Below are 27,377 nucleotides of genomic sequence, written 5' to 3' on the forward strand. Positions count from 1 at the left end.
ATGCCAATGATCACACTGCTTGAACTTTTACTGGAGGGCCTTATATCTCCAAAACTATAACTTTACAGGAAAAGGAAAAACTTACTTTACTTTTAATGCAAATCAATGAAACCAGACATTTTTGGGCCATTTCTTTCAGTCCATTCATCATGAAGCTATTCTCAAATAATGTCAAAAACTGAAAAATGACAAAAATGGATATACAAGGTTTTCTTTCGATAGCAATGATTTGCATGTGTTTAAAACACCTTTTAAACACCATTGTTATGCCAGTAATGCTATTATCATGACGCTGCTCACAAAGCTGCATGCCGCTATCTATTACATACCACAGATGTTTACAGCAATTAGATTTTGAGGTACAGAAGGACTTTTTACCCATATATAAACACAGCATTAGGACAGATCAGGTATCGATTTGCATTCCTTTTTTGTAGTTTTATGTCTTTTATTGGTGCATAATCAGGCTAACATTACCCCAAATTTAATGCTGAAGTTTTCACCTGCCTAGATTCCATCAGCTATAGCAATACAGTCAGCAGTGCAGCATTTTAAACTGGAAACTCAACACCATTTAGTGAGTACAGTACAGTTCCTCCTCAGTCTGAACTGGAAGCCCATCGCACATTAACTAAGACAGAACGTATCTGTGGACGTGGCATAGATCGGTCAAGTGGTGAGCTGGAGGGTAAGGTACAGAGGCCTGTGGTGAGCGGAGCTTACCTGGACACACGGCGGTGTTGTTGCAGGGTCTCTGCTCGCGCAGTGGGCCGCTACACTGTGTGCTGTACGAGACGGAGACGCAGAAGCGTGTGCGACTCTGCCAGCCTTCACCACATGTGGCTGAACACACACTCCACGGGGACCACTCCTCACCTGACGGAGAGTCTACTGGGGCAGGGTTGGGGTCAGGGCAGGGTAAGGGTGAGCAGGGTCCGGGGGGGGGGGGGGGGGGGTTGGGGGGGTAAAAGGGGCCAAAACTAAATTAGCATGCAGGAATTAGCCTCCTGTGCTAACTCTGGCCTGATTATATATCCTGAACATTCAGTCCTCCTAAAAAGGCGAATGCTTCTATTCAGGATATGGCAAATCAATTAAACAAAACGATGATTTATCATGGCTATCCAGCAGAAGAGTCAGACAACTGCAGCTACAGGACAGACAGAGGGGTCAGAAGGATGGTGGGAGTGCAAATATAACTATGTTTGTTATGTCATCTGACCTCCCTTTACACAGGGGAGACTAAACAAGCCGATTGGTTTCAAACATGGCCACAAATTGAGCAGGATAGCGCTCTGACGTAAATAGAAAGTTTGACAGAAACTTTGATAGGAATAAAATGCCTAGCAGATCAGATTTGGCAACTGAGATTAGAAGATATTCTCTCAAGAAAGTTTCTGATCCACATTAAATGAGCATAAATAAGCTTTTAGGCATCAGACTATGATTTCTTCCTACACTGCTTAAACAGACTTGGTAATAATTTACTTACTTTACTAAATAGGGATTTATAATACATGCATAAGCACTGAACAACACATTTACGAAGACATACCTTAATATTTAATATTTATGCCAGATGATGTTTTATAAAGTAAATTACATTATATTGACCTAATGGGTCTTAAACCAAAGTGATGCTTATTTGTTTTATTTAAATCCCTGGAAGGCATGTCTATTACAAGGTCTAAGTCCCTGTCTGTCGTCTACTTAAGAGCCAAAGTACAAAGTCTCTTGTTTTTAAATATACCCTGGTATAAAAAGTAAAAATAGAGTGAGTTATTACAGTTGTGCTATATTCTTTTGATGAACAATTACTATATTAAGAAAAGCTGTGTACACTAATCAGAAATAAAGGTAAGAAACTGTCACTGGGGCAGCGCCCCTTTTGTCACTGGAGTGGTGCCCTCAAGGGTTCATCTCAGTACCTTTAGTCAGGGAACATAAGTTGTATTGACACACCCCTTCTTGTCTCTATGCTTTTTATTCATAACATTTAAGTTATGAAAAGGAATCACCTGGGAAAAACATTTAAGGTACACAGGTGGCTCTTAAAACTACTGTTGCACCTTTGACCTGCACAGAACCTTTATTTCTAACATTGTAGCTTAGTTCATATCTGTATCCACAGGTCTCCTTAATAAAAATATCACTTTTGTGCTTTATTTCATGTAGAAACAGAGTTGATTTATAGCGTAGGACCGTGCAAGTTCCATTATTTGAGAATTATGCTTACTTACAATGTTATAAGTGGAGCCAGAGTCCGTCAATTTAGTTTGTCTCCTTATATCAATACAATAGTAAACACTACATAAAGTATCTCGTGAGCTTGTGATAGTATGAATTGGCATAAATACTGACGTTTTTCTCTATAAATACATAAAATTCCTATAAAGTTTCTGTAAAAATTTCAGTGCGTATGCACGTTATGAAGCCCCTATGAAGGCAGTCTTCAATTAAAGTGTCAAAAATATCTAACTTCAAGCATTGGAAGTCTTGTATGCTGGGTTCTAGTAATGGAAAAAACAAAATCTTTACCTGAAATACAAGACAGATAAACAATTTCTGAGAATAACTCATGATACTTAAAGCTAAAATATGATACATCCCCTACCCCGACACTTAACCAATGAACAGAGCAGGTCTGACAGAGTCTAGCTGGAGAAGCCAGGAAATCACGGTAATCACATGCAAAGGAGAGGATGGACAGTCTTGACTGTTCAATAAAACAGCACTGGACTGCCATGACTGTCCAATAAGCAGAGATGGATGGTATATAGTAGAGCAGGAACGTAGGCTTTTGTGAGAGTTTACTAGGAAATGTTGGATGCTGGACTGACATGAGCATAGCTGTCCAACAGGAGATGGGCTGTCAGAGGGGAAGTAGCAAGGAAGGCTCTCTTAAAAAAGGGTAAATCTAATTTGTAAACTGAAGCTTCTGAATAGCTTTGAGCAGACGAAGTGAGAAAAAAATAATCTAGCTCCACCAATGATTGGCAAAATATCTTTACCTTTTGATTTTGATGTGTAATGCTTTTCTGTGGTGCAGTTAAAACTTGTTTGGATCTGTTAACCTTGGGTGTCATGGTCAAAGTGAAGACAACTGAACATAAAAGAACATTCAAAGCACATGGAGATCTGTATCTGTTGCAAAGTTGGACAAGCTTTACAGAAAACCCCAATTGACTCCGGTTTTAGCCTTGTGGCAAATCTGGTGTTATTTCCAACCTGCCTAGTTTCGATTAGCTACAACAATATATACTACATGTCCAAGCATGTCCAGACACCTCTTCTGATTATAAATGCAGGCGCTTTAATTTGTCGGCACAAGGGTTTAGATGCTTTTCTGTAGAAAAGCACTGCGAATAGAATGGGATGCTCTGGAGCAGCCACGCATGAGGATAAGCTCACCATGTCCAATCCCAAGTGTTGGCCCCCCAACACTGGGCTGTATATTAGCGGAACTGTGCTCTGTGGAGTGATGGAGCTCCATCCAGTATTTTTGGGATGAGTCAGAACTAATCATCTAATATCAGTACTGTATTTTTAACTGGTAACTCACCAGAAGCGAGTCTAAATTCCGATCCAAGTTCATTAGGTTAAAAGGGATTTTTGCCAGTGTTCTCTAAAACATGTCCATCCTAGCAACCTGTTTCCAGAGACATAATAACAGTTGCTACAAATGAACGCATCTGTGAGAGGAGCACAAAAAGCCACTTACACCCACAATATAGCAAATGCCTCACATCTGAGATCGATACTCTACAGTCATGCAGAGGCCAAAGACAGCATGACTAGACATAAGTCATGTGTGTCCTCTATTGGCCTGTTGGTTCTTAAACGGGGCTGTTGGTATAACAACCTGTCACATTACCTACAATAGTCCTACACAATGAGCTATGAAGTCCATGATTCATATACAAACTGATGTACCACTGTGAGCTCATGCCAAAACACATCACAGAGCACACACACTTCCCACTCACATTCACGTAACACTGCAAGACCAGGCCACAGAAACATGCACATCCAATCTACGCCCCTGAGATTGTTGCTTAATTTGTATAATTTCCAGTCACAACAGCCATTAAGTGCAAGTAGTTTTTTTGTGTGTTAGGGAAAAAAAAACAGAAAACACATTTTATCTGAAAATGACAAATTAGTTTTAACTAATATATATTTATTTGTTCACTCTTTGCTTTTATTATATCTTTATTACATACATATTAATTTTTATTCATTCTTTTTTGAATACTGCTTTCAGTGTTTCAAAGAAATCTGAAGGGACGTTTTTCACACCTCTGAAGTTCTGCCTTAGAAGTTGGTTGCATTTTCAGCTTCTCACCATCCAAGAAATCCCAAATACATTTAGACTCATCAGGCTATAAACCCCATACTCCCCATCTCAGTGCAAGTTTTGTTCCTTTTTGTCTATTTTCTTTTCTTATCAAGGGCTTTTTGACAGCGACATGTCCTTTCACGCTCAAAGTGCTGGGTCGTCTTCTCACAGTGGAGGGATGGACAGAAACACCTGAAGATTTGTTTAGATCTGAAGGAAGGGTGGAGCTTGATTTTCTCCTCTCTCTCTCTCTCTCTCAAGCTCTCCCTCTCTCTCTCTCTCTAAGATGAAAGCTTTAAGTACTGTTTATCTGATGGGGAAAGGCTGGTGGTCTACCACGTCACACATGATTGTTAGGAGCTTCATTTTTGCTGCATCTTTTTTGAACCCCATCTTACTGTTTTTTCACTTATTTTCCTTTGACGTCTTCCTCTCGTATAGTTTCTTGTGTGAATATTAGGGGAACATGTCAGCTGTTGTCACTTGTTTATGAACAGCTTTTGTTGGTAGGACACAGATGTAACTGGTTGGCTTTAACACTGGAAGGATGGAAGACTTCAAGCGGCAGTACAGTGTACAAACATAAAAAGTGGACAAATTAAACACTGATAGATTTGATATCATAGTAATGTTGGAGGCCGTTCTGACTGTAAATTAAATCATATGATAGGGTGCACAGTACTGCATGTAGACCAAAACAAAGTAATGCAGTACATTCACTTGAGTGAAATGCACAAGTCATTTCCACCTGAATAAAACACACGCAACTCTGGCTTTCAATTTACTGTCTTTGGTCAACAGCTGTATTTCATTCAGGTAGAAATGATGTACATACCTGCATCAAGTAAATTCAATACATTATTTTCTCTGAGCCAAGGCTGTAAAGGAGGCTGATGCAGGTTTCTTACCTGTCTGAGAGGAATGCTGTCCACTACGGCTCTTGTCCACATCCTCTCGCTTGCGGCTGTCCACCGATCGCAATGACTGGCTACGCGAGCCGTGCCGTCCTTTGCCTGCGGAGGGGGCAGAGTTAACACTCAGACTGGGCTTTGTGCTGGACAGAGCTGTGAGTAAAATAATTAGGGCCTGACCAATATGAAAACATTGTCATCTATAAAAATATCACTTTAACTCTTCAGAATATTTGCTCAGGTCAACCCAAAAAAAAAAGGCATGTTTTAGGTAACGCCAACAAACTGCCAGGTTAATTCTAATATAATGCTGCTGCTCCACAACCTCAGACTTTAATACTCGTAAAAGGCTGAAAAACTAAGATATTTTTTATTTTTGATTACATTTGGATTGATGAAGACACCTGCAATTAATTCCATAACACATGAGAAAGCTTAATAATCATTTTAACATGAAGTTGAAGTAAAATTAATATCCAGAATGTTACATAAATAAAATGTGATCAAAGGTCAAGGCTGGTCAAGGCCTAGGTGTGAGGGTGTGTGTGTGTGAATGTGTGTGTCTGTGTGTCTGCCCTGTGATGGACTGTCTAGGGTGTTTCCCGCCTTCCGGCCATCAAGTGCTGGGACAGGCTTCAGCACCTCCCATGTCCCAGGATGATAAGTGGCTCACATGATGAAATGAGTCTATGTGTGCTTGGTAGAGTTTGTGCCCTGCAGGACTTTGATTATAATCTTCTGAAACTGAGTGTGTAAGACACAGTGGTGTGTAAATGCTGTAAAGGTCTTCTCACTTGAAAAGTCCCCCCATTTGAAAATGTTACAGTATGAGAAACATACGGTTTTTGCAGGCAACAGGCCTGTTTGTTGCATTCACTTTACTTTTTTCCACTTTAAATGAATAAAAGCTCTGCGTTGATCAACATCACGCTGCCACCATACCAACGTTTACGTGGGGGCATGTTGCCATCATTCATCCTAAGATTCCACATTTAAACACAGCATAAGCTTCTTTACTGTGCTATATGTGTTTCTATAGGCTATTGACATAGTAAGAGTATTAGTAGTTGAACATGGTAAAGAAAACACACTTCAATGCTGAGAAAAAGCATTGAGACGTCAGTCTTCAGCCATGCACTCTATATACTGTATCTATACCTAATGCTGTAAAAGGTAGGACTAGCCTTTACCTGGTAAATAGATTTGTTTATGTAATTTCTGACACGGTATGTTGTTTATAGAAATGTACACAATAACTTAGAAACACAGTGGTAAAAGGGGACTTTTGTCCACGGGGGACCACTTCGCTGGCCCTGAAGGTAGGTCAGGACTGACCTAATGAGGACAAACACAGATAAAAGGGTGCATGCAGAGCTCACCGATGCAAGGCTGAGAGTTGCATGGTCGGCCTTCTTCCAGCACTCCATCACACAGATACGCTTCGTCTGGAGATGAGCTACACACACGTGTGCGTGTCTGGACCCCTCCCCCGCACTCACTGCTGCACTCTGCCCAGTTCCCCCAGCTACTCCAACCTCCTGAAACGCAATACACACACATTCATGATGAGCCACATGAACTGAACTTTATATTATGATATTTATATATTTAAAAAAAAAGGTTCAGACCCAGGGAGACCATTTGCTATACTGGGTAAATGCTGTCGCCACTGGTGATTCTAGGACTGTATAAAAGGGGTGGTCATTGGGTGGCCAAGGCCATTTTAGGGGGTCCAAAGTTCATCAATCCAAAAAGGTGTACAACTGTCAAATATGAATGAGAAAAACAAAATGAAGCCCTGTTTCATTTCTTATTCATTATTTTTTTATATGAGCAAAATTTATAATATTAACATCAGATGAATGGGTATCTCTATTAGAACTATTTTTGTATGTGCAGTATTGAGACAGAGTAGTGGAAATACTGAAGGGCATCACATATCATTAATCTGCACTGCAGTAGAGCTTGCAGATCTGACATGATGATGAACCTCACAGAACACAGGTCCAAAGTTTGAGACCAAAGGTCACAGGGCAAGAGCCAAGAGACTTAGTTTGGGCATATGGTGTCTTTAAACACATCTATAAACATACTTTACCCCTACAAACATAAAGCACCACATAATACAGTCTATAGTGAAGCTGTGGTTGGCTTCTTGTTAAAAATCTCTGTCCCACCTTACTCGGTGCAGTAGTTACACCTTGATACCTATATTATAGAATGTTTTAAAACTGTTCTCTATATTAACACAGCAGCTAACCTTTACTAACAGCTAGCTAACTACGCTCTTCAGCTGGTTCACATTTTTTAAACTAAGATCACATCATGACACTGTAGTGAAGAGCGTGTTTTAAAGGGGGATTAAAATGATATTTCAAAATTTCTGTATAATAAAATCAAAGTTATTCAGAGTGGTTTATTATGAAATGCTCTGTGCTAAAGAAATGTACAGTGTCAGAATTGTTAACATAGGTAGTGATGGCAACTAGACATCTGATGAGTTCAATGCTTCTGAAAGCTCCCTCACAGAAAGTTATTACATGAAATAGCTATGAACGTGCAGCCTGAAGTCTGAGACATGGCTTCACTATGATGTTCATGCAGAGATGTTCTAAGGAAAAATGGGCCCAGACGATTTATCACAATGTTACAGTCATCAAAATTGCATAGGGCTGCTGTCGGAAGTAAACCTCGGATCTCCTTTTTTTGATGTTTTTCAGTTTTTGGCATACTTTGAAAATACCTGTTGCCCTTTACCTTGTGTGTGAATTTCATGACAGCTAAACCAAAAGAAACAGCCCAAAATGACTTGGAAAACAGTCTGGTTGCACTGACTGACATTAAAAGTAAAGTAGTTTTTTTCCCCGTTTCCAGTAAAGTTATCATTTTGGAGATATGAGGTTTTCTTCCGACAACAGCAATATGAAAACTCACATGCGTAGCTTCACTGGTGACCACTGGCTCTTATCACCACCACTGTTAGGAATTCTGAATCCATACGTTTCTATTCAAGGTATCAGTCTGCGCTAAACTACTCTCATTATCGTGTTTCCATTTTAAACACTAAATCATGCAGACATTTAGAAAAAATTTTTGAATCCCCCTTTTAATACGGCACTTAGTAATAGTGAGAGAAATCAGAATAGCATACAAGAAAACTAAATATCCGTTCTCATTTACTTCACCACGTTCATGTTTAGAATCATAGAAATGAATGGAAGTGACAGAGTGTGCTAGCTACCTGCTGATACAGGGAGGAAACAGAGAAAACAATGTAAACAAGCTGCGGTTTTGCAAAATGCACTTCTGCTTCACTTCGCTAATATCTGAGCCCAACTGCGCATGACGTTATGCCCTGAACTGCTGTCTGTTCAGGAGTGGTTGGAAGACGTCTGATCAGCCAGTTTAAATCAGAAAGAAAGTTTCAGATGACACACAGGGTCAGATCTCAGGGGTAGCCAGCACCACTCCAGCCACCAATAGCTGTTTTTGTAGCTTCTTCATGTTCATACACATATGAGTTTCGGTTAAATTTTTACTTATAAACCAGCTCTGAATGCTCCTCAACCCTCAGTCCTGTTTTGGATCTCCTAAATTCTACTTTGCACTTTGCAGAATGTATATAAAACGCTATTTCATAGTCAACAACAGCAGCTCCCTATCCCCCATTATTCTAAACATTCGAAGTTTACTGCAGGCGCACTAAGCGTGATGAAACATCATGAGTGTTTGGCTCTAGTGCACAAAAATTAAGCATCGCCAATGGGATAATCTGCAAATCTGTAAATGGCTGTCAATGATATGCTGTGCCTTGATGCTTTCATTTCCAAGGAAGAGTTTCAAGATCATTGGGGTGGCACTAATTGAGCCTTAGCACTGTTAATCTCAAGATAGTGGTGATGTGGTAAAATTCCAATCCTGGAACAACAGCACACCTTTTATACTGGTAGCCCTCCTAACCTTCGTACACACACAAGAATCATACAGACACACAGACCCCTTCTGACACAGTCACACACACACTGCCTATTACAGTCGTCCCAGCGCAAACTCAATTTTTTCTCCTTAATTTACATGAAACAAATTACACTGTCACTTAAGCGTTCCTGTTCCGCAATGATGTTCCCCATTTTGTGATCCATTATGATAGCATAAGGAAGTGAGAATGGGTGCATAAATACCAGTAGAATGTGCCTCTGTGTCCTGCACTCTCATGAATGTTTAATAGCAGACACTGCCGCCTGTCTGCTCCCACAGGCCCCGGCAAATATGTATTAATCTGCATGAATAGAACATGAAGCTGGCCCACGTCCAAGCACAGACATTTTTAATTACTCACAAATCAATTGTGTGGGAGGACAGGAGCTGATATCATAATGCACCCTCAATGTCCGTAAAAGGGGGAGAGGGGGAGACGGAGAGAAAGATAGAGAGATGGAGGACACATATGACGTATGTACTTGTTAAAGAGTAAATCAATACATGTGATTTTTTTCCCCACTTCAAGAAGCCAAACACACTGAGCTGTTGTGAATGAAAAGACTGACACACAGAGCTGAGCTGATACACATCCAGTTTTCTGAAAACACTTCAGTATAGCCACTTGCATTTAGAACCACTCTTCTTAGATGTGCAATATTATATAGCGCTATAAGCTGTCCAAGGAATGTGCAACTACAACTGCTACCTCACCTGTCTATTGTCTGTTGACTGTTTTAGAATATATAGTTTTATAGTGCTTTTTCTTTATATTTAAGATTTTTTTCCCTTAAATCTGCACTTTATATATTTTAGCCTTATGTTTAAATTGTTTTGTATGTAGGAATTGCCGTTGGATTGCTGCTCAATTTCGTTGTACCCTGTGCAATGACAATAAACGCATCTTATCTTATCTTATAGACAGCATCTCAACCACTACTTCAGACCTTTACACACTGAGTGTGACTAACTCATGCGATTTATTCAGACGACAATAAATGCATTCAAACATAAGCATAACTGATGATACACATCTACTGTCATTTTTGGATGCCAAAAATGCAGCGTTATAAGCTGATGCATGCTGTGTCCCACCAAGTAGAACTTTTTGACAAACCTCAAAAGGATTTGTTTGTCTTCTGCTACAAAGGAACATTTCATTTCAATCAAGCCAGCACACACCTCATATTCTACTAAGCAACTGTTAAGACTAAGCGATTAACAGGAAGAATCACGTGTGCGTCTGCTTGATTGGACCAAAAACCTGCAGCCACACAAGCCCTTTGTGGAAAAGATTGGTGACCCTTGTTATAGTTTATAACAGGAGCAACATGTGGCTCCAGAGCTTCATTATTAGTAAATTACCAGTAAATTAAAGCTCTGCTGATCTGGAGTTTAACTGTATAACTGCTACGTCACACTTTAACCCTGAAGGTTAATGTACGGACTGCTGGCCACCAGAGCAACGACAACAATCTCGCCTACCTTATAGTTAATGAAATGTCAAAGAGAAAGATTTAAGACTAACATCAGTAATTTGGAGAAAAACTCACTCATTTTGCATTTATAACCACTCCAGCTGGTTTCCTGCTTAATCTGCAATGAGAAACTGTCAAACACTAAAAAGTCGCAAAGCTGGAGTCAGTTTCTTGTCTGCCAGCTTTTCATTGGAATTTTCTCGTTCCACCTTAAATGGCGTAGCAGTTACATTCTGGAGCCTCAGGCAACATTTAAGGTGGAATTCGAACAAGAAGTTGGACAATGAGAAACTGACATTGAGAGACCAGAAGCTTTTCCACTTTTGAGCAAAAGCTTCCTGATGGAGATGTGAGAAAAGCAGCTGTAGCTGAGCTAAAGCTTACAGTAGAACCAAGTTATTACAAACTTTTTTCAGCAGGTTTAGTGTTGTGTAGCCTCTGTGTTGAGTTGTAGGTATTTTTCTACTTGTTGTATTTGTTTTAGGTCTCAATGCATAGATAACTTCAGGTAGCAATTTAGAGCAAAGCTCTTTAAAATTATGTCGACCTTTATTAACATGAGATATTCTGAAGTAATGACAAGCACTTTTGTAAGTCGTTTTGTAAACTTTTTGTAATGCCATAAATGTAAATGTAAATGTAAGTAAAACAGCGTTTCCATACATCAGCACATACTGGGACATATTTACAGCCAAGATGGCAAAATGCACATAAAATGTTGTGGCTCCCAAGATAGTTTGATTTTTGTTGAAAGGGCAAAATAGCTCTTCTTAACATTTGAGTTGCTGACCCCTGGCCTATAAAGACCATGATAGTAGGGCATTCTTTTATGAAAATTTACATCCATGCATGTGTTAGGCCTGTTTTCAGACAGTGCCCTCATTTAGACCACAGTGTGTTAGCTTTAGACAAAGAGCAAATAACGTTAATGTTTATATTGTGCGTCTGTTTAAATAAATCTATAAAACACATTAAAATCAGCCATTGGCGATTATAGAAATGAAAGAAAATGTAAAGTATTAGAATCAGAACTCAGAAACTCATGACTGGCACACCTGTAGTTCAAAGTGGCTATTTGCTTTACTGCCTTCTACAGATGGTCTTTGTGATGTGGTATTTTTGGGGAAAGGGACCAGCAGCTGTTAAACATGTGCTGACAAGTCGCATCGATATCTATTTGTTTGTGCAGGATGAGCGATTAAAGGCCCACTGTTTAGTTATAATGCTGAAATTGGCTTCGCTGCAGGCAAATTCACCTGCCAAACAACATAATTGATCCCAATCCATAAACAGTCCAGCCCTGAATGCACAACAAAACATCTAATCTATACAGCCAGTGACAATTATGAGCAAAAATGAACCTGAGCGGCTCCCAGCCGCAGCCTCCATTAGCCTCATCCACGAGCCACACCCATGGTCAGACTCCTCCGTCAGCCAATGGCAAAAAGAATAAAAACACAACACGGGCCAATCACACACGGATTAGAGGAGCCATTCTTGGGGCTGTCACGGCTCCGCAGGGAGCTCTAACGAAGTCAAATCTGAGTGAAATAACCTTCAGCTTCTCTCCTGAATGATTTCAGACTTATTTAAAACAAATGGGCCCTATGAATAGAGAGAGAGGCTGTGAATATGGCAGGGACGAGGAGAGTAAGGCCTTCTGTCAAATGAAAGCTCTCAGGAGAAACGAGAGCGAGAGAGAGAGAGAGAGAGAGAGAGAGAGAGAGAGAGAGAGAAGGGAAAAAAAAAAACCTCCATTTGGAGATAAGATTCTCTCCTCTGGTGAAAAACGGCCAGAGAGTATGAACTTTTTTTCGGCTCAGTAATCACAGGCTTGGCGTGAAAAGGGAGGAAGAATAATGTAATGTTTTCTTTTTCACCCCCCAAGGACATTTTATTACGCTTTCAATAATTTACCAGGCTTCTCTCGTTCAGTGGGCGCTCCTGTAAAATTCAGGCAGCCCTCGATGGACATTTTATCATCTATAAACTTGTGTACCACCCCCACCCCCCTGCATTTCCCTCCATTGTCCACTCCTCCTCGTATTTTCCCTAAGCGTGGTTGCTGCATGTTGCGTGGACTGTGTGTCATTCTGTTTGTCACTTTGTACTGCTTTTGTGTGTGTGTGTGTGTGTGTAAGTAACCATCCTGCTTTAATGAGCCTCCTCCTCAAAGTCACCTCTGCTTCCCGTATGGTGTCTGGCAGGGCCAGACTAGCTTTAACAGAGGCTCTAGTTACAGCTAAGGTTACGCACACAGCTCCGGCACCATCCCTACTTATTCCCACATGCGCTTTAGAGAAATATGAATGTGAAAGTGATGATTCGACAGTATTGATTTTGTTATTTTAGAATCGTTTAGAGTGGATTGTGATTTTTATTATTTTGAGCATTCAAATCAGATTTTTTTGGCCAAATAAAATTCTCCATTATGTAATACACACACACACACACACACACACACATATATATATATATATATATATATATATATATATATATATATATATATATATACATATATACATGCATACATACACACATACACACACACACACACACACACACACACACACATACTATGCTGCCAGATGTATTCGCTTGTCTGCCTTCACATGCATATGAAATTGAGCAAGATCCCGTTCTTAATCCATAGGGTTTAATATGATGTTGGCCCACCCTTTGCAGCTATAACAGCTTCCACTCTTCAAGAAAGGTTTTCCACAAGAGTTAGGAGTGTATTCATGGGAATTTTTGACCATTCTTCCAGAAGCACATTTGTGAGGTCAGACACTGATGTTGGACGAGAAGGCCTGGCTTGCAGTCTCTGCTCTAATTCATCCCAAAGGTGTTTTGTTGGGTTGAGGTTGGGTTGATGTGCAGGCCAGTCAAGTTCTTCCACACCAAACTCGCTCATCCATGTCTTTATGGACCTTGCTTTGTGCACTGGTGCACAGCCACGTTGAAACAGGAAGAGGCCGTCCCCAAACTGTTGCCACAGAGTTGGGAGCATGAAATAGTCCAAAATCTCTTGGTGCTGAAACATTAAGAGTTCCTTTCACCGAAACTAAGGGGCCGAGCGTGTGCTTGTGTACATATATATAAACACAGTACTATATATAATAACTATATATAAACAGTACTTGCAGTACTTACAATTGTACATATATATTCTCATATTCCATAACTGTATAAACTGTGTCCAGTTACAGAGTATGTACTTTAATGTATTTTCCAAAAACAATTCTCAATCACTGCAAAACAATTATGTTTGACATGAGAAGCAATTATGAAAAATCAATAAATCAAAATTACAGATAAACAATGGCATTTTTACAATTTAAATCCATCCATCCATCCATCAATCCAATATTCAATATATCTATGACAGTTCCATTTTGCGCCAGAGGGGGTGACGAAGCCTTCGTCATGATGAGTAAACATTCAGCTGCAGTTAAAGGAAGGTTCAGCAAGAGATCAAGCGTACACATTTTCTTTAAATGTAATCCATCAGCGCAGACATGCTTGGTTTCAAAAGTTTGCTTCTTTAGTTTGGCCCACTACACTGGTAGTTGATAGTCCCCCAAATCTTTTCTGTAAACACAAGCCCTGAACTTCTCTCAACCCACTCAAACTGCATCCAGAAAAAACAGGAATCGCAAAAATAATCTGTAGCATCCATATAACTGTCTGGTGTGCAGGCATGGTGAAGTTTTGCTCACTTTTATAAGCCATAATGTGTCCTAAACCACGTTCATGAGTCTTAATGAAGACCTGGATGCAGTTTGAGTGGGCTGAGAGAGGTTTCAGGCATGGATTTCTGGAAACAATTTGGGTGACTATTGATTTCTAATGTTTGCTAGCAACATTAGTCTCATAGTTTCAGCACTAAACTAAAGAAGCAAAAAATTGGACACCAAACATGTCTTGACTGATCCGCTGCATTTGGGGCAAGTGGAAGAATGTTTTCATTATATTTTCCCCCAAATTTCACCATTCCTTTAAGAAAGAAAAATATTGGGACACCTTAGGTGTTTTCCTAGCATGGCAGGTAACACAGCAGTGTGATACTCACTTGTGTCATTGCCAAGGCAACTCACAGCTGTGTTGAGCTGAGGGTCACTCAAAATGTTTTCATACTAACAGCCAAACTGATACCAGGGCTTGGATACAGATTCCAGAACAATATTGTTTTTTTTTTTATACTTTCTTTAAATTAGAAGCAGAACGTGTGTGTGGCTTAAATCAGAAATGCATGTGAGGAAGTGTACTGACTATATATACATATTATATATACATATTATACATACATACATATTATATATATATGTGTGTGTGTGTGTGTGTGTGTAAAAAACGTAAGAAAATATATATATATATAAAACATATAAGATAAAAACATACTGCAGTATTATATATGAGTTCAGCAGGTAGAAAAGCCTGTGTCTGTAGAAAATAAATGAATAAAATTAAAACAATTCACTGTTTTTATTGATTTAATGGCTGTTTCATTAGTGGCCCCGGTTTTCAAAATAATCAAATCAATAACTGAATCATGTTGTTGTGAGGTCAAAGATCTGCACCTCTACAGAGCCTTTACAGCACAACTTCGGCCTGAGCTGTGTCACATTTATAGCAAGCCATTTTAGCCTGTAATTCAGTTTCTTGAAAAAAAAAAGTTTTCTTACTAGAAAAAAATGAGTTGTCATATATAAATTTAGTTTTTACATGGAAAAGAATTACAATTTTTTTTACATGTAACAAATTTGAACTATTAAGACATTTGAACATGCAATAATTAGAAGTTCAACATGTCCAAAGGGGCATTTTACTTGAATCTTACCTGAATGGAATTCTCACATGTTACAGTTGAATTAATATTACAAATGTTCCTTCCCAGTAAAAGCATTTGGGAAAACTATAATCTTATATGCTAAAATATGTGGATTAAATGCGAAAAATGGCACATATCTTAGTATGCTCTGTGTGTGTGTGTGTGTGTGTGTGTGTGTGTGTGTGTGTGTGTGTGTGGGAAGGAGGAGGAGTGAGATGTAGGAGAAGCTCCATCACATGGCTAGTGCTGACACCCAGAGGACACACACTGTCTACTGCACACACACACAGCCAGTGTAGGACGACAGAGCATGCAAACAGCTGAGAGAGAGAGAGACAGAGAGAGAGAGAGAGAGAGAGAGAGAGAGAGAGAGAGAGAGAGAGAAGGGGTGATGAAAAAGGTGCAGGAAGTGATATGATAGGAAATGAAAAGTGAAGAGAATGAATAAGAGAATGAAAAACCACACGCAATCCATCGCAGTCACTCATCTTATTTTATATAAGATTCCTCTGAGTGGCTTTTCCTCTTTACTGTAAGAAGATAAACAAGAAAATAAGCTATATTTTCATTCTTTCATCTCCCTCAGAAAGTAGCTGAATAAACCACATCTTCAAGATCTGTGAAAATTATAGACCACCTCCCCACCTCCCACCTCTCCGTTCTTCCTTCTGGTTCTCTTTCTTGCTGTCTGTCTATCTCTGTTTGCTCTCTCTGTATGTCTCACTCTTTCTGTCTCTCCCTCTCCTCTTCTGTCTATATTCTGTCTGTCTCTCTCTCTCTCTCTCTCTCTCTCTCTGTCTTTGGCTATATCTGTCTCACTCTCTCTCACAACTTTGCATAAATCTCTTTCTCTCTCTTTCTTTCTCACTCTTTCTCATGGCTTGCCATAAATGCCCCCCCCCCTCTGTTTCTCCCTCTCTCCCTCCCTCCCCCTCCTTTCTGTCTATCTTTCTTTCTGTCTGTCTCTCCCTTCCTCCCAACCTTTCTCCCTCTCTCTTATGGCTTGCCTCTTTCTCTTTCTCTCTTTCCTCCCTCTCTTTGTCTATTTCTCTCTCTTTCTTTCTCATTCTCTCCCATGGCTTTCCATAAATGTCTCTCTCTCTCTCTCTCTTTCTCTCTCTCCTCCCTCTCTTTGTCTAAATAAATGTCTCTCTCTCTCTCTCTCTCTCTCTCTCTCTCTCTCTCTCTCTCTCAGACTTCGCTGGCAGGAGCTCACAGGTCTAATCCACTGTTTTCTCTGTGTTTGTGCCTGCAGTCTCTATCCTGCTCAGGATAAATATTTGAACAGCTGCACTCACACAATCGCATCCCATCGATTAATCTCACTCCAGGGGCAGGAAGCACGGCTTAGGTTCTGATCCCATCACCACACACAGCTCAAACTTACTCCCCGCCTTCCTTCACAACTCTCTTAGACTATATCCACACGTTGGGTCAGATGTACATATGAGCAAAAGAGGAGCAAAAAGTGCTTTGATGCGATTGTGGCATCACAATTTCACAATGTGCCTGAATTTAACATTAGATTTTCTGCTAACTGCTGAGACGCAGGATGCAAAAGAAGCAGTGAAATAATGGAGCCGTCAAGAAGCTGGAAACAAGACAGAAAGTGAAAGCTCAGTGATGTGTGGAGTTAATAAAAGTTATTTAAAAATGTCTACAGGGGTATAATTTTACTCTGGCTCAGACAGGGGTGACCAAAGTCCATTACCTGGAGCCCAAAGAAGACCTGAATGACCTGCGGTGTTATGGGTGACCCACCAGCCGGTCATTTCTCCTCTGACAGTGGCAGTAGTACTGCGGACTCACAGTGTGCTGCACCACAGTGTTAACAAAGTTATCCAGAGGTTTTTTCTGACTAGATCTTCAACTGAATTTACTGAGTGACATTCAGTCATGATTACAGACAGAACTGATTTCAGCAAGATGGAAACCACAACTGAGAGCAAATGCATGAGCATTTATTAATATATATTAGCATATATTAATAGTCTGTAATGAATTTAAAACCAAAAGACATAGGAATTCAGGGGATGAGAGGGCAGGTAAAAAAGAAAGCTGGAAGATGTCCTGGACTCTGAGCAGCAACGTTTTATCAGCACAAATTCACTAGTTCAATACACATTAACCCTTTAAGGCTGACGCAATAAAGTGACAATTAAATATGCGACTTCTCAATGCTGTTGTTGCTTAGTGAACATAGATCTGCATTGCTCTAAATGAGCTCATATGTTCACATAACATCCAGCAATAAAGGACACCTTGTGCATGTTTTATATAGGGATAGAAACATGACAGTACAAATCAAAAGAAAGCTCCAATTATACTTGCTGATTCATTTCACCATGGCCAATGTAGACATGCACACATAATTACACGTTATTGCCAAATTCTCAGAATGTATCACAGATGAGACTCTTGGTTCAATGGGATTCATTATTTTATTTGCATTTTTCATGTTTTGAATCAATATGTTTAGAAACTTTGGCAATCGTCTCCATTAAACTTATTAAAATATGAAACGTGCATGTCTATGTTTAGAATAGTAAAATGATCTGCATTTGGAATTCGAGCTTTCTGTGTGCTTCCATGTTTTCTATCACTATATAAAAAGGCAAGTGCACGGTTTCAATCAGTCTCAGTACTGGAAAAGAAAAAGCGGCATGGTGTCATTTCTAGTTCTCTTGTTTATTGAGGTAATTTATGATACAACAAAATCAGAATCTAAGAATTTAGGCTAGTTCTTTACACATCAAAATAAATGCATCACACTGAGAAATTATGTTACAAAGGAGGAGACTACATTAATGACAGAAATGGTCACTTTTTAGAGAAGACAGTTTAAAGTATTACTCCAGCTTTGTCTTTGGTTTTTTTTTTTCCTTCACAATTTTCACCCCAATTTTTACTAGTATCCAATACAACCCACTAGCTAGGACTCCCTCAATCACGAGACTACAAGCACTAAGAGGGTAAAGTCTAACACCAGTCCTGAGTTCTGTGAAGCCAGCCACCGCATCATTGGGCAGCTGGACACACTCGGAGGAAGGGCCCAACCGAAGGGCCCAATCAGCTAACAGATGCCTATGCTGGCTAGAACTGCATTATTCCAACTTTTTCAACAGATCTCTGCACTAATCTGTCACATATAGTCAGCAATCATAGACACTTCTTGTTCCCTTGTAGTTAGAAAACACCAGAATATCTGCTGACTTGAGAAATAGCACAGAGACCATTGTGCAGCTCAGTTCTATCAGTAAACATTTATGCCATCTTGCACAAGACTTTCATCAGTTGTTCAGTGACTGTAAATCTGTATAATTCATTGTTTCGGAGATGGAAGTAGTTTTCCAGAGGGAAGAATTTGTGGTAATTCCAGAGATTTTCTAACATAAAGGGAGATGGAGATCTGCTGTTTGGCCTTTTACCAGATTAAGTAAGTTGAAAGCCAGTCATCTCAGGCCTTGACATCAGTGAAACTCTTTCGGGTTTAACGACAGCTCCCTTCAGCAGCAGCATCAAGTCATTAATGTTAGTAGTTTGAATATAACAGTTTGAAGATAACATCACTCATGATTACTACGTTATACACTGAAATTCTGATGGCTACAAACTGATTTTTAGTCTTACATAAAGATACATTATAAGGAAATGCACTGCTGCTATAGCTAACCTTAGTAGTATTTACCCCAGCAGCCACTGTTAGCCACAAGCTGTTGTATAACACCAACATACATTCTATTATCTTAAGATTAATTATCAATAATTCAGCTCAGAAAAGAACATAGATTGGATGTTTGTGTGATATCTTATCCTGCTTAAGCTCATTTTATATTCATTTTCATAGAAGCAAACACAGGTACATTTCCAATTGTTTCAATAATAATTATGATTCAAATTCAGTCATGATGTACCACGTGAGCATTTCTTTGAGCGTTTTATTTGTTTCAGTTGTGTGACATTTTGCTCACCATGCCACTTTAATGAAGAATTAAGAGAAAGATCATTTATTTATATATTTACATATATTTAATATGTGTATATTAAAGATATAATATAAGCATTTTTCTACTTACTTTAACTGTACATCCTTTATCATGTAACGGATTACACTGGTAGCGCATTCTCACCACTTTGCACTTCACATTTGCACTTTGAAATTTTAGCAAAACCCAAACCCAGTTCAGCACCCTGAGCTGGGTAATGCATCCTGAGACACGCCTGCAAATGGGTAGCATAACCACCCTTGGGGGTAATCTGTTTGCTGCACAGGCAGCATGTAACACTGTCACCATCAAGCGGTTCTTCGAATTTGTGAGGTTGGGAACCAAAATATTGCCAAACTGATACTTTGGCTCTCCCCATGCTGCGCAAGCTCATCTATGTTACTTTCCACAGAGAAGAGATCTCAGACTTTCTCTGCTTCTTTGCTTGTATCCCAGTATTCTTTACCAGGCTAATAAATTATTATTATTAAGTAATTATTATTTTTTATTATCTTCATTTTTAAACTAACCATACATTGGAATCAGAATTGCCTAAAAAGAACTGATTTCTTTGAAGGCAAAAAATGAAATTTAGCATAATGTCATCTCTAATGTAACTTCTCATCATATTCATTGATGCCAATTATCAGTCCAAGGCTAGCAGCCTAATGCTTATTAAATGTCCCATAATAATCCATTATATTAACAGTAAAAGTGAATGAATCACTACACATACGTGGTACCTCATATTTAACCAGCTGCTTTAAATGAAATTTTATATGAAATTTGTCCTCTTTAGTTGTCTATCAATTCAGCATCATGTCAATACTTTCTGACATGATTAAGCTCTCCTATCACTCAGGCCTACTCATTGCTTCAACACGAGATCATGTCAGTCAAATTTTGTAGCTTGGTTTTGACATGTGGCATGGTTTGGGTGAGCTGTATGCCAAAGAGACTTGGGTCATTTATCAGAAGCCAAGTATGCAACACTACCATGTACACAACTCCTAGATATACAGATACACCTCAGCCTGAAATAAACCGTTATTTTGCCTATGGCATTTCTCTTTGTAAAGTGAAAATCTGTTATCGACTGAGTTCATGAGCGAGTAGGTCACAAAACGCACCGGGCAAACATTTATCAAGAGCGGTGAGGTGGAATATTAATGAGAATGGAGGCAAACAGATAAAAAGTATGATAGCAATAAAAACAGGTATTTGGTGGAGCATTCTTTGGTTGCAGGGGTGGGTCAGGCAAGGCGACATTTCAATTTCGAAGATGGATGCCTCTCCTCAGCAGAAATGAAAAGGGAAAATCAGCTGAAAATCAAAAGCACCTTCACTAAAGGGATCAGACGGGTCTCCTACGTTCTACGGGCCAGAGATGAGTAGCAAAATAACTGGCTTTTCTTATGTCCCCCCCACACACACATCGATCTTCAGCCGAGAAATATTTGCTGATAAGAACGCATACACATTGGCACTTTAATACTTCCTCTTTAGCTCTCGCAGCCATACTATGCACTTTTGCACCAACTTCTGTTGGCATGAGGAACAGAATGGCTGAGGAGAGTGGAATTTACTTTAGTTGCTATCCACCTAATCTCAGCCTATGCCTATATAGCAGAACACTGCACACAGGCCAGGCGGCAGGATCAATTAGACAAAGGTGCAACATGAACTATTGAGGGGGCACAACTATTATCACCCAATGAAAAGTTGGAGATATTGGTGAGATTAGGCTTGGCTTTAGAATGAACTTATTGCACTTGGCAATAGAGTCACTTCATATGGAATCCAGCCTACATTAGTGACAACAATGTCAATATATATAACTTAGAACTAATGGATTCAAATTAAGCTAAATTTCCCTTTTTTTCACAGGTTTTTCCACTGTTGTTGGGTGTGATCAGGGATGGGTCTCATGAGGCCTCTCTTCCTTACTTCACTTTCTTTCTCTACTTTCTTTTGAAAGCACTGTTATTCCATCACACTGCTGTTCCTCGGTTACTGACATATAGAGCATCTGACTGGACACCAGCCACCAATACTATTCATCATTTTTGGCCACGCTCGGCCTGAGGACAGCTGACATTTCTTCATTTATCTCATTGATTTAGTCATTTGTACATTGTCCATTTATTTATCTATTTTTTTTTACATTTGCTGTGGACTGTCCTGAGTCTTTGAGCTGCCTAAGGCCTTACTGTCTGGGCACTGACCCCGCTGATCTGCTCAGTAACCCCTCCTGTTAGTGATGTAAGCCTTTAATCTTGTTGGAATGTTGAAAGTAAGACAAAACATTTTTGATGGATCACAGAAAATGAACCAAAGTGAGAACCGCTGCTCAGAAGGGAGAAAGTTTGCTCAGGTAAGAAATCTATCTATTTGCTGTAATACCAGATTAAGAGGTAGGTTACTGCTCAGGGGGAACAATATTCCAACTGAGGAGGGCATTGCCTGCTCATGCCCCCCAGTGGTACTGGGCCTGATTGCCCATTTCAGTGAGATAAGGTTTCTTCCATCTTGCAGTACCATAAAAGGACATATTTCATCAGAAATACTGGCCTACTGTATTATTTAAAAAAGTAAAGAATGAGAATGGAAAACTAACAAATCCCACGGCAAACAGGTGGCGCTGACTTGTTCAAGATCATAAACATACTTCAGACATTTTAATACCGAGCCAGCAGTTTATAAATCAAGGTGAGGAATGCAATTATGAACATCTATTTAAAAATTAATAATCTAATTAATCACACTGATGTCCCTTTCAAAATAAAGAATTCTGCATACGGTTAGAAGGAAATTAGTTCTGCTCCCTCATGAGAAACTTACCATGGAAATTTCCCTTGAATAAATGCATGCAGTATCAACACTGGTGGCTAAACAGTCTCCTTTATTGCTATGAGTTGCCAAGTTTCATCTACCTTGGAGCTACACAGTCTATGAGTTTTCAGGTCAAAAGTAAACCAGACTGTGCAGTTTACCAGATCTATGGACCATATAGATGCATATGCTTGCTGACCATTTTATCAGAAACGTCAAATCATATAAACACACTTTGTAGGTTTACAGTTACTGCCTTTAGCGCATGTATTGCTGCACATTTATCAACCCCCCATTTACCCATCCATCAATAGACAGGGACCACTATATGACCACCACTAACCAAGTGATTCAGGTGGTGGACCATTCTCAGGGGTGATACCAGCATGGTAATAGCATATTGCTAGGTGTTGTGCTGGTACGAGTGTATCAGGCACAACTGTGTTCACAATGGTAGATAGTGGCCAAAATTGGCATAAACAGTGTAACAGTGTACACTAGACCAGTGGTTCCCAGCTCTGATCCTGGAGTACCCCTTACACTGTGGACTACAGGCACACCCAAACGTCCATTTCCTGTTCATATAATAATTAGAAAATTACTCATGTATTCATTTATTTAAAAATCTTTGATGTCCACACTGTCTGGACATACAGCACCAACATGGTGGAAGCATTCTACATTGTGTGGAAGGAGGAGTTGTGATCAGGTGAGATTTACTGCCGGGAGACACGCCTTCTCCTTTCTGATTTGTTACGCATGACGTGCACAACCAATCAGACACGCTCCATTTAATTCCTCACTGAAATTGTACCTAATCCAGGCATCATTGTGGAACTCATGATGGTTGGAATCCAAAGGACTTCAAAGGCAACAAAAGAGAGAGTGAGGTGAGCAGCTGAAAAAGTGTGTGAGGTAAAGAGGGAGGCAGTCAGGCAGCCACACACTCAGGGACAAAAACACACAGAAATGCAAGGAAACATGGGGTGCTGTTCTTCATGTGGTAAAGAGATTGACAAAAGTACTATTTCAACTAGATTCATTTAGCCAAAGTAGGTTCTGTAATTTATTTTCAAAGATATGTGACTGGCTGATTCATACAGGACAAATAATCTGTGTAATTTCACCAGCATACAAAACACATTTTCAGGTTCAGTAGAATTTCTTACATGAGGTCAAGAATGAATTAAATTTCTGATACTTTGTTTGCAAATGACTTTACAGAGATCTAATTGTGTATTACACAGATTAGTTTGAGTGCATCAGCCCTCTAACAACATTATAAGCACCAAAGATTGTAACCTGTAGAATTTATAAGTAAAAAACCTAGCAATTTGAGCTTAGGGTTAGCGTATGGTGCGTATGGCATAAATTATGCTCCTCTTCACTTTACTCTGACAGAATAAACCCAGATCCTAGTTTTAATCATTAACAGTAATTTCCAGAAAATATGGCAAATGACAAAGCCATAGAAAGAAACCTAAGGGAGTGTTGGGACAGTTTTTTAAAATGCATTGAAACTGCCCTCTTAATTACCACAGATACTCCTGATTTAAACTGCACATCCTGTACATGTGCATCACTCATTAACAATAACAACATGGAGCACTGCTATTAGCAGATTTTGTTATTACATTATGACAAGGCCAGTTTGAACAAGACTGCTGTTGTCAAGAGAGCTCTGGGTTCAGTAAATTACAATAGGGCATTCACTCGGGTGTTATGATTGTCAGATATAATAATTCATCATTTTAATCCTGGAGATTCTTAATGGATTTTTTTTTTTTGTGCACGTAAAGTTTGAAATTAGTGTCTCTCCCAGGTAAATCTGCTCCAGCTCAAACAGGGCTTACAACTTCTACTAGACTGTAGACTTTACAATGTTTATGTATCCACCATGTTAGCGGTAAAGCTCGTGTTCCTATGGAAACCACTTGGGCTCGGTTTGTACGTTGCACAGCCAGAGTACATTAGACAATCCTACAGGCCCATGTTTTAATAGATGAATAAACTTAAACCCCCATCAAAGCCCCTCTCTCTCTCTCTTTGTCTCTTAGGACTTTTCAATGAAGGTTATACATGTGGAACATGTCTCTCCTCCAAACTGTGGATGAGAGCTGTGACTCAAACATAGAGGTCACATACAGACTGTCTCACCCACCTCACACACACACTCAGATGTGGACACACACTCGGACACATGCGCACACAGACAGCAGGGCTCTGCTGCAGGTCTGTCTGAGAGAGGGGAGGGGACATGTGTTCACTAATGAGCTGCTCTCCAGGGCCTATTTGCTAGAGCTCAGCCAGGCTCGAGTGCTGTTGCAGCAAGTGTGTGTGTGTGTGTGGACAGGCAGCTCCTCTGACTGTGTTCACCTCTGATTGTCAATCGTCGGGAAGAGAGAGCCCTTTAAGAGGAGAGAAAGAGATTTACACCCTGACAGATACAAAGACAATTCATCTTCATTCCGCCATTCACTGGCACTGAGGACATGCTGGTGCAGGAGCACCTTAGCCTGGCTTTTAATCGAGGCACAGGCAAGCCTCTCAGCTCAAAACTGCCTGTGCTAGAGGGGCATTACAGTATTACATTCACATGTTACTAGAAAAAAGAAATCCCCTATAGACATTGTGTCAAAATCTCAAGATTGTATTGCACCAAAAATATATATACTGCTCAAAAAATAAAGGGAACACTCAAATAACACATAATAGATCTGAATAAATGAAATATTTTCATTGAATACTTTGTTCTGTACAAAGTTGAATGTGCTGACAACAAAATCACACAAAAATCATCAATGGAAATCAAATTTATTAACCGATGGAGGCCTGGATTTGGAGTCACACACAAAATTAAAGTGGAAAAACACACTACAGGCTGATCCAACTTTGATGTAATGTCCTTAAAACAAGTCAAAATGAGGCTCAGTATTGTGTGTGGCCTCCACGTGCCTGTATGACCTCCCTACAATGCCTGGGCATGCTCCTGATGAGGTGGCGGATGGTCTCCTGAGGGATCTCCTCCCAGACCTGGACTAAAGCATCCGCCAACTCCTGGACAGTCTGTGGTGCAACGTGGCGTTGGTGGATGGAGCAAGACATGATGTCCCAGATGTGCTCAATCAGATTCAGGTCTGGGGAACGGGCGGGCCAGTCCATAGCTTCAATGCCTTCGTCTTGCAGGAACTGCTGACACACTCCAGCCACATGAGGTCTAGCATTGTCCTGCATTAGGAGGAACCCAGGGCCAACCGCACCAGCATATGGTCTCACAAGGGGTCTGAGAGTGTCATCTCGATACCTGATGGCAGTCAGGCTACCTCTGGCGAGCACATGGAGGGCTGTGCAGCCCTCCAAAGAAATGCCACCCCACACCATTACTGACCCACTGCCAAACCGGTCATGCTGAAGGATGTTGCAGGCAGCAGATCGCTCTCCACGGCGTCTCCAGACTCTGTCACGTCTGTCACATGTGCTCAGTGTGAGCCTGCTTTCATCTGTGAAGAGCACAGGGCGCCAGTGGCGAATTTGCCAATCCTGGTGTTCTCTGGCAAATGCCAAGCGTCCTGCACGGTGTTGGGCTGTGAGCACAACCCCCATCTGTGGACGTCGGGCCCTCATACCATCATCATGGAGTCGGTTTCTAACCGTTTGTGCAGACACATGCACATTTGTGGCCTGCTGGAGGTCATTTTGCAGGGCTCTGGCAGTGCTCCTCCTGTTCCTCCTTATTATAGTTTACATTCTTTTCAGGAGACATTTCTAAAGAAATCTGCAGGGATAGTTTTCCACACTTCCAAAATTCTGTCTTAGAAGTGCATTTTTCTCGATCCAAATGAAATAAATCACACTCATGATGTTGAGACTCTGAGATGGTCAGCCCACTGTTTTTCATTCCCTTTTCTCCTTTTCTCAGTATCAACTTCTTGACCACTACAATCATTCTTATATGTATATCTTCAGGCTACACGTTAAGCTCAGTTTGCCATTCTACTGCTATACTAAACACCTATACTTCCTTGATAATGAGAGTGACATCATGGCCTAGAGCTACAAAGAGTGCTGGCAGATTCTTTTGGCACCCATTTGAGAGCTGTAATGTATACGAGCCAGAAGCACTGGCAAAACACACACTATGCCAAACTGGATGGGCTGCATGGCAGTTATTTTTAAAGTAATATTGGGTCAAAAAATAATTTGTAAAATTATCCTGTCTTCCGCCCAATGACCACTGGGATAGGCTCCAGCACCAACCCCACATCCCCCACCCCCCCACCCCACCGTCGCAACCCTGAAGGAGAAGCGGCTTAGAAAATGTGTGTGTGTGTGTGTGATTAGAGGAAAAAGACAGTACATGTACATCACCTTAAAAGAATACCATAAAAACAATAACTACAATGATTTTTCTTGAACATTTTACATACTGCACAAATTGGGTGGGATTAATTCAGTCCAATTTGTAATGAAACATGCAGTTGCTTAGTGTTCTTTGTGAACTGACCATATCAACAAATGAATTAGCATGTGAAGAAAAGTAAAAAAAAAGCATACAAAAGCATAAAAAGCATATTGACATGACAGAATGTATCACAATGTTACATATCAGTATATATCATTACATATCATAACTTAAATCATCACTGTATGACATAGTTTTCAATAAAAAAAGACAAAAGATATGCAGTATAACCAACTTGAAGGCTAAATGATGCCCTTGAGTCACACAATCACAGAAACCACATAAACAAATTGTGTAATATTGATTTTTGGCTGAATAATTGCTTTAAAAGTGCCACTGATAGACCAAAATAGAAATAGAAAGCAGCTATTTTTGAAAGCTGTAACTTCCCGTATAGGTCTGAGTTTTTGCATCTCACTATTACTCACACAGTATCGAAAAACATGACGTGATACTAACTGGATGAACACGTCCTGTCGTACAGCCTGTTAATGTGAGAATGACAAAGTTTGAAAAGAAACTGGAGCTGATGGAGTGTAACAATATGAGGATGGAGA

General features: G+C 40.0%; 1 protein-coding gene across 8 annotated transcripts in view; it reads right to left on the reverse strand.

Moving 5' to 3' along the window:
- Nucleotides 1-27,377, reverse strand: part of adgrb1a (adhesion G protein-coupled receptor B1a) — a 173,864-nt gene that overhangs the window by 88,977 nt on the left and 57,510 nt on the right. For 5 of the 8 annotated variants that reach the window (XM_037536953.1, XM_037536952.1, XM_037536948.1 and 2 more), the window contains exons 3-5: nucleotides 6,630-6,788; nucleotides 5,248-5,352; nucleotides 724-891 (exon numbers count right to left, since the gene is read on the reverse strand). In XM_037536953.1, coding sequence (XP_037392850.1) covers nucleotides 724-891; nucleotides 5,248-5,352; nucleotides 6,630-6,788 — 432 coding nt within the window. The remainder of the gene's footprint in view (nucleotides 1-723; nucleotides 892-5,247; nucleotides 5,353-6,629; nucleotides 6,789-27,377) is intronic. The other 3 variants (XM_037536955.1, XM_037536951.1, XM_037536949.1) reach the window with 1 other exon arrangement.

Source organism: Pygocentrus nattereri, chromosome 3, assembly GCF_015220715.1.
Source record: "Pygocentrus nattereri isolate fPygNat1 chromosome 3, fPygNat1.pri, whole genome shotgun sequence".
Taxonomy (NCBI): Eukaryota; Metazoa; Chordata; class Actinopteri; order Characiformes; family Serrasalmidae; genus Pygocentrus; species Pygocentrus nattereri.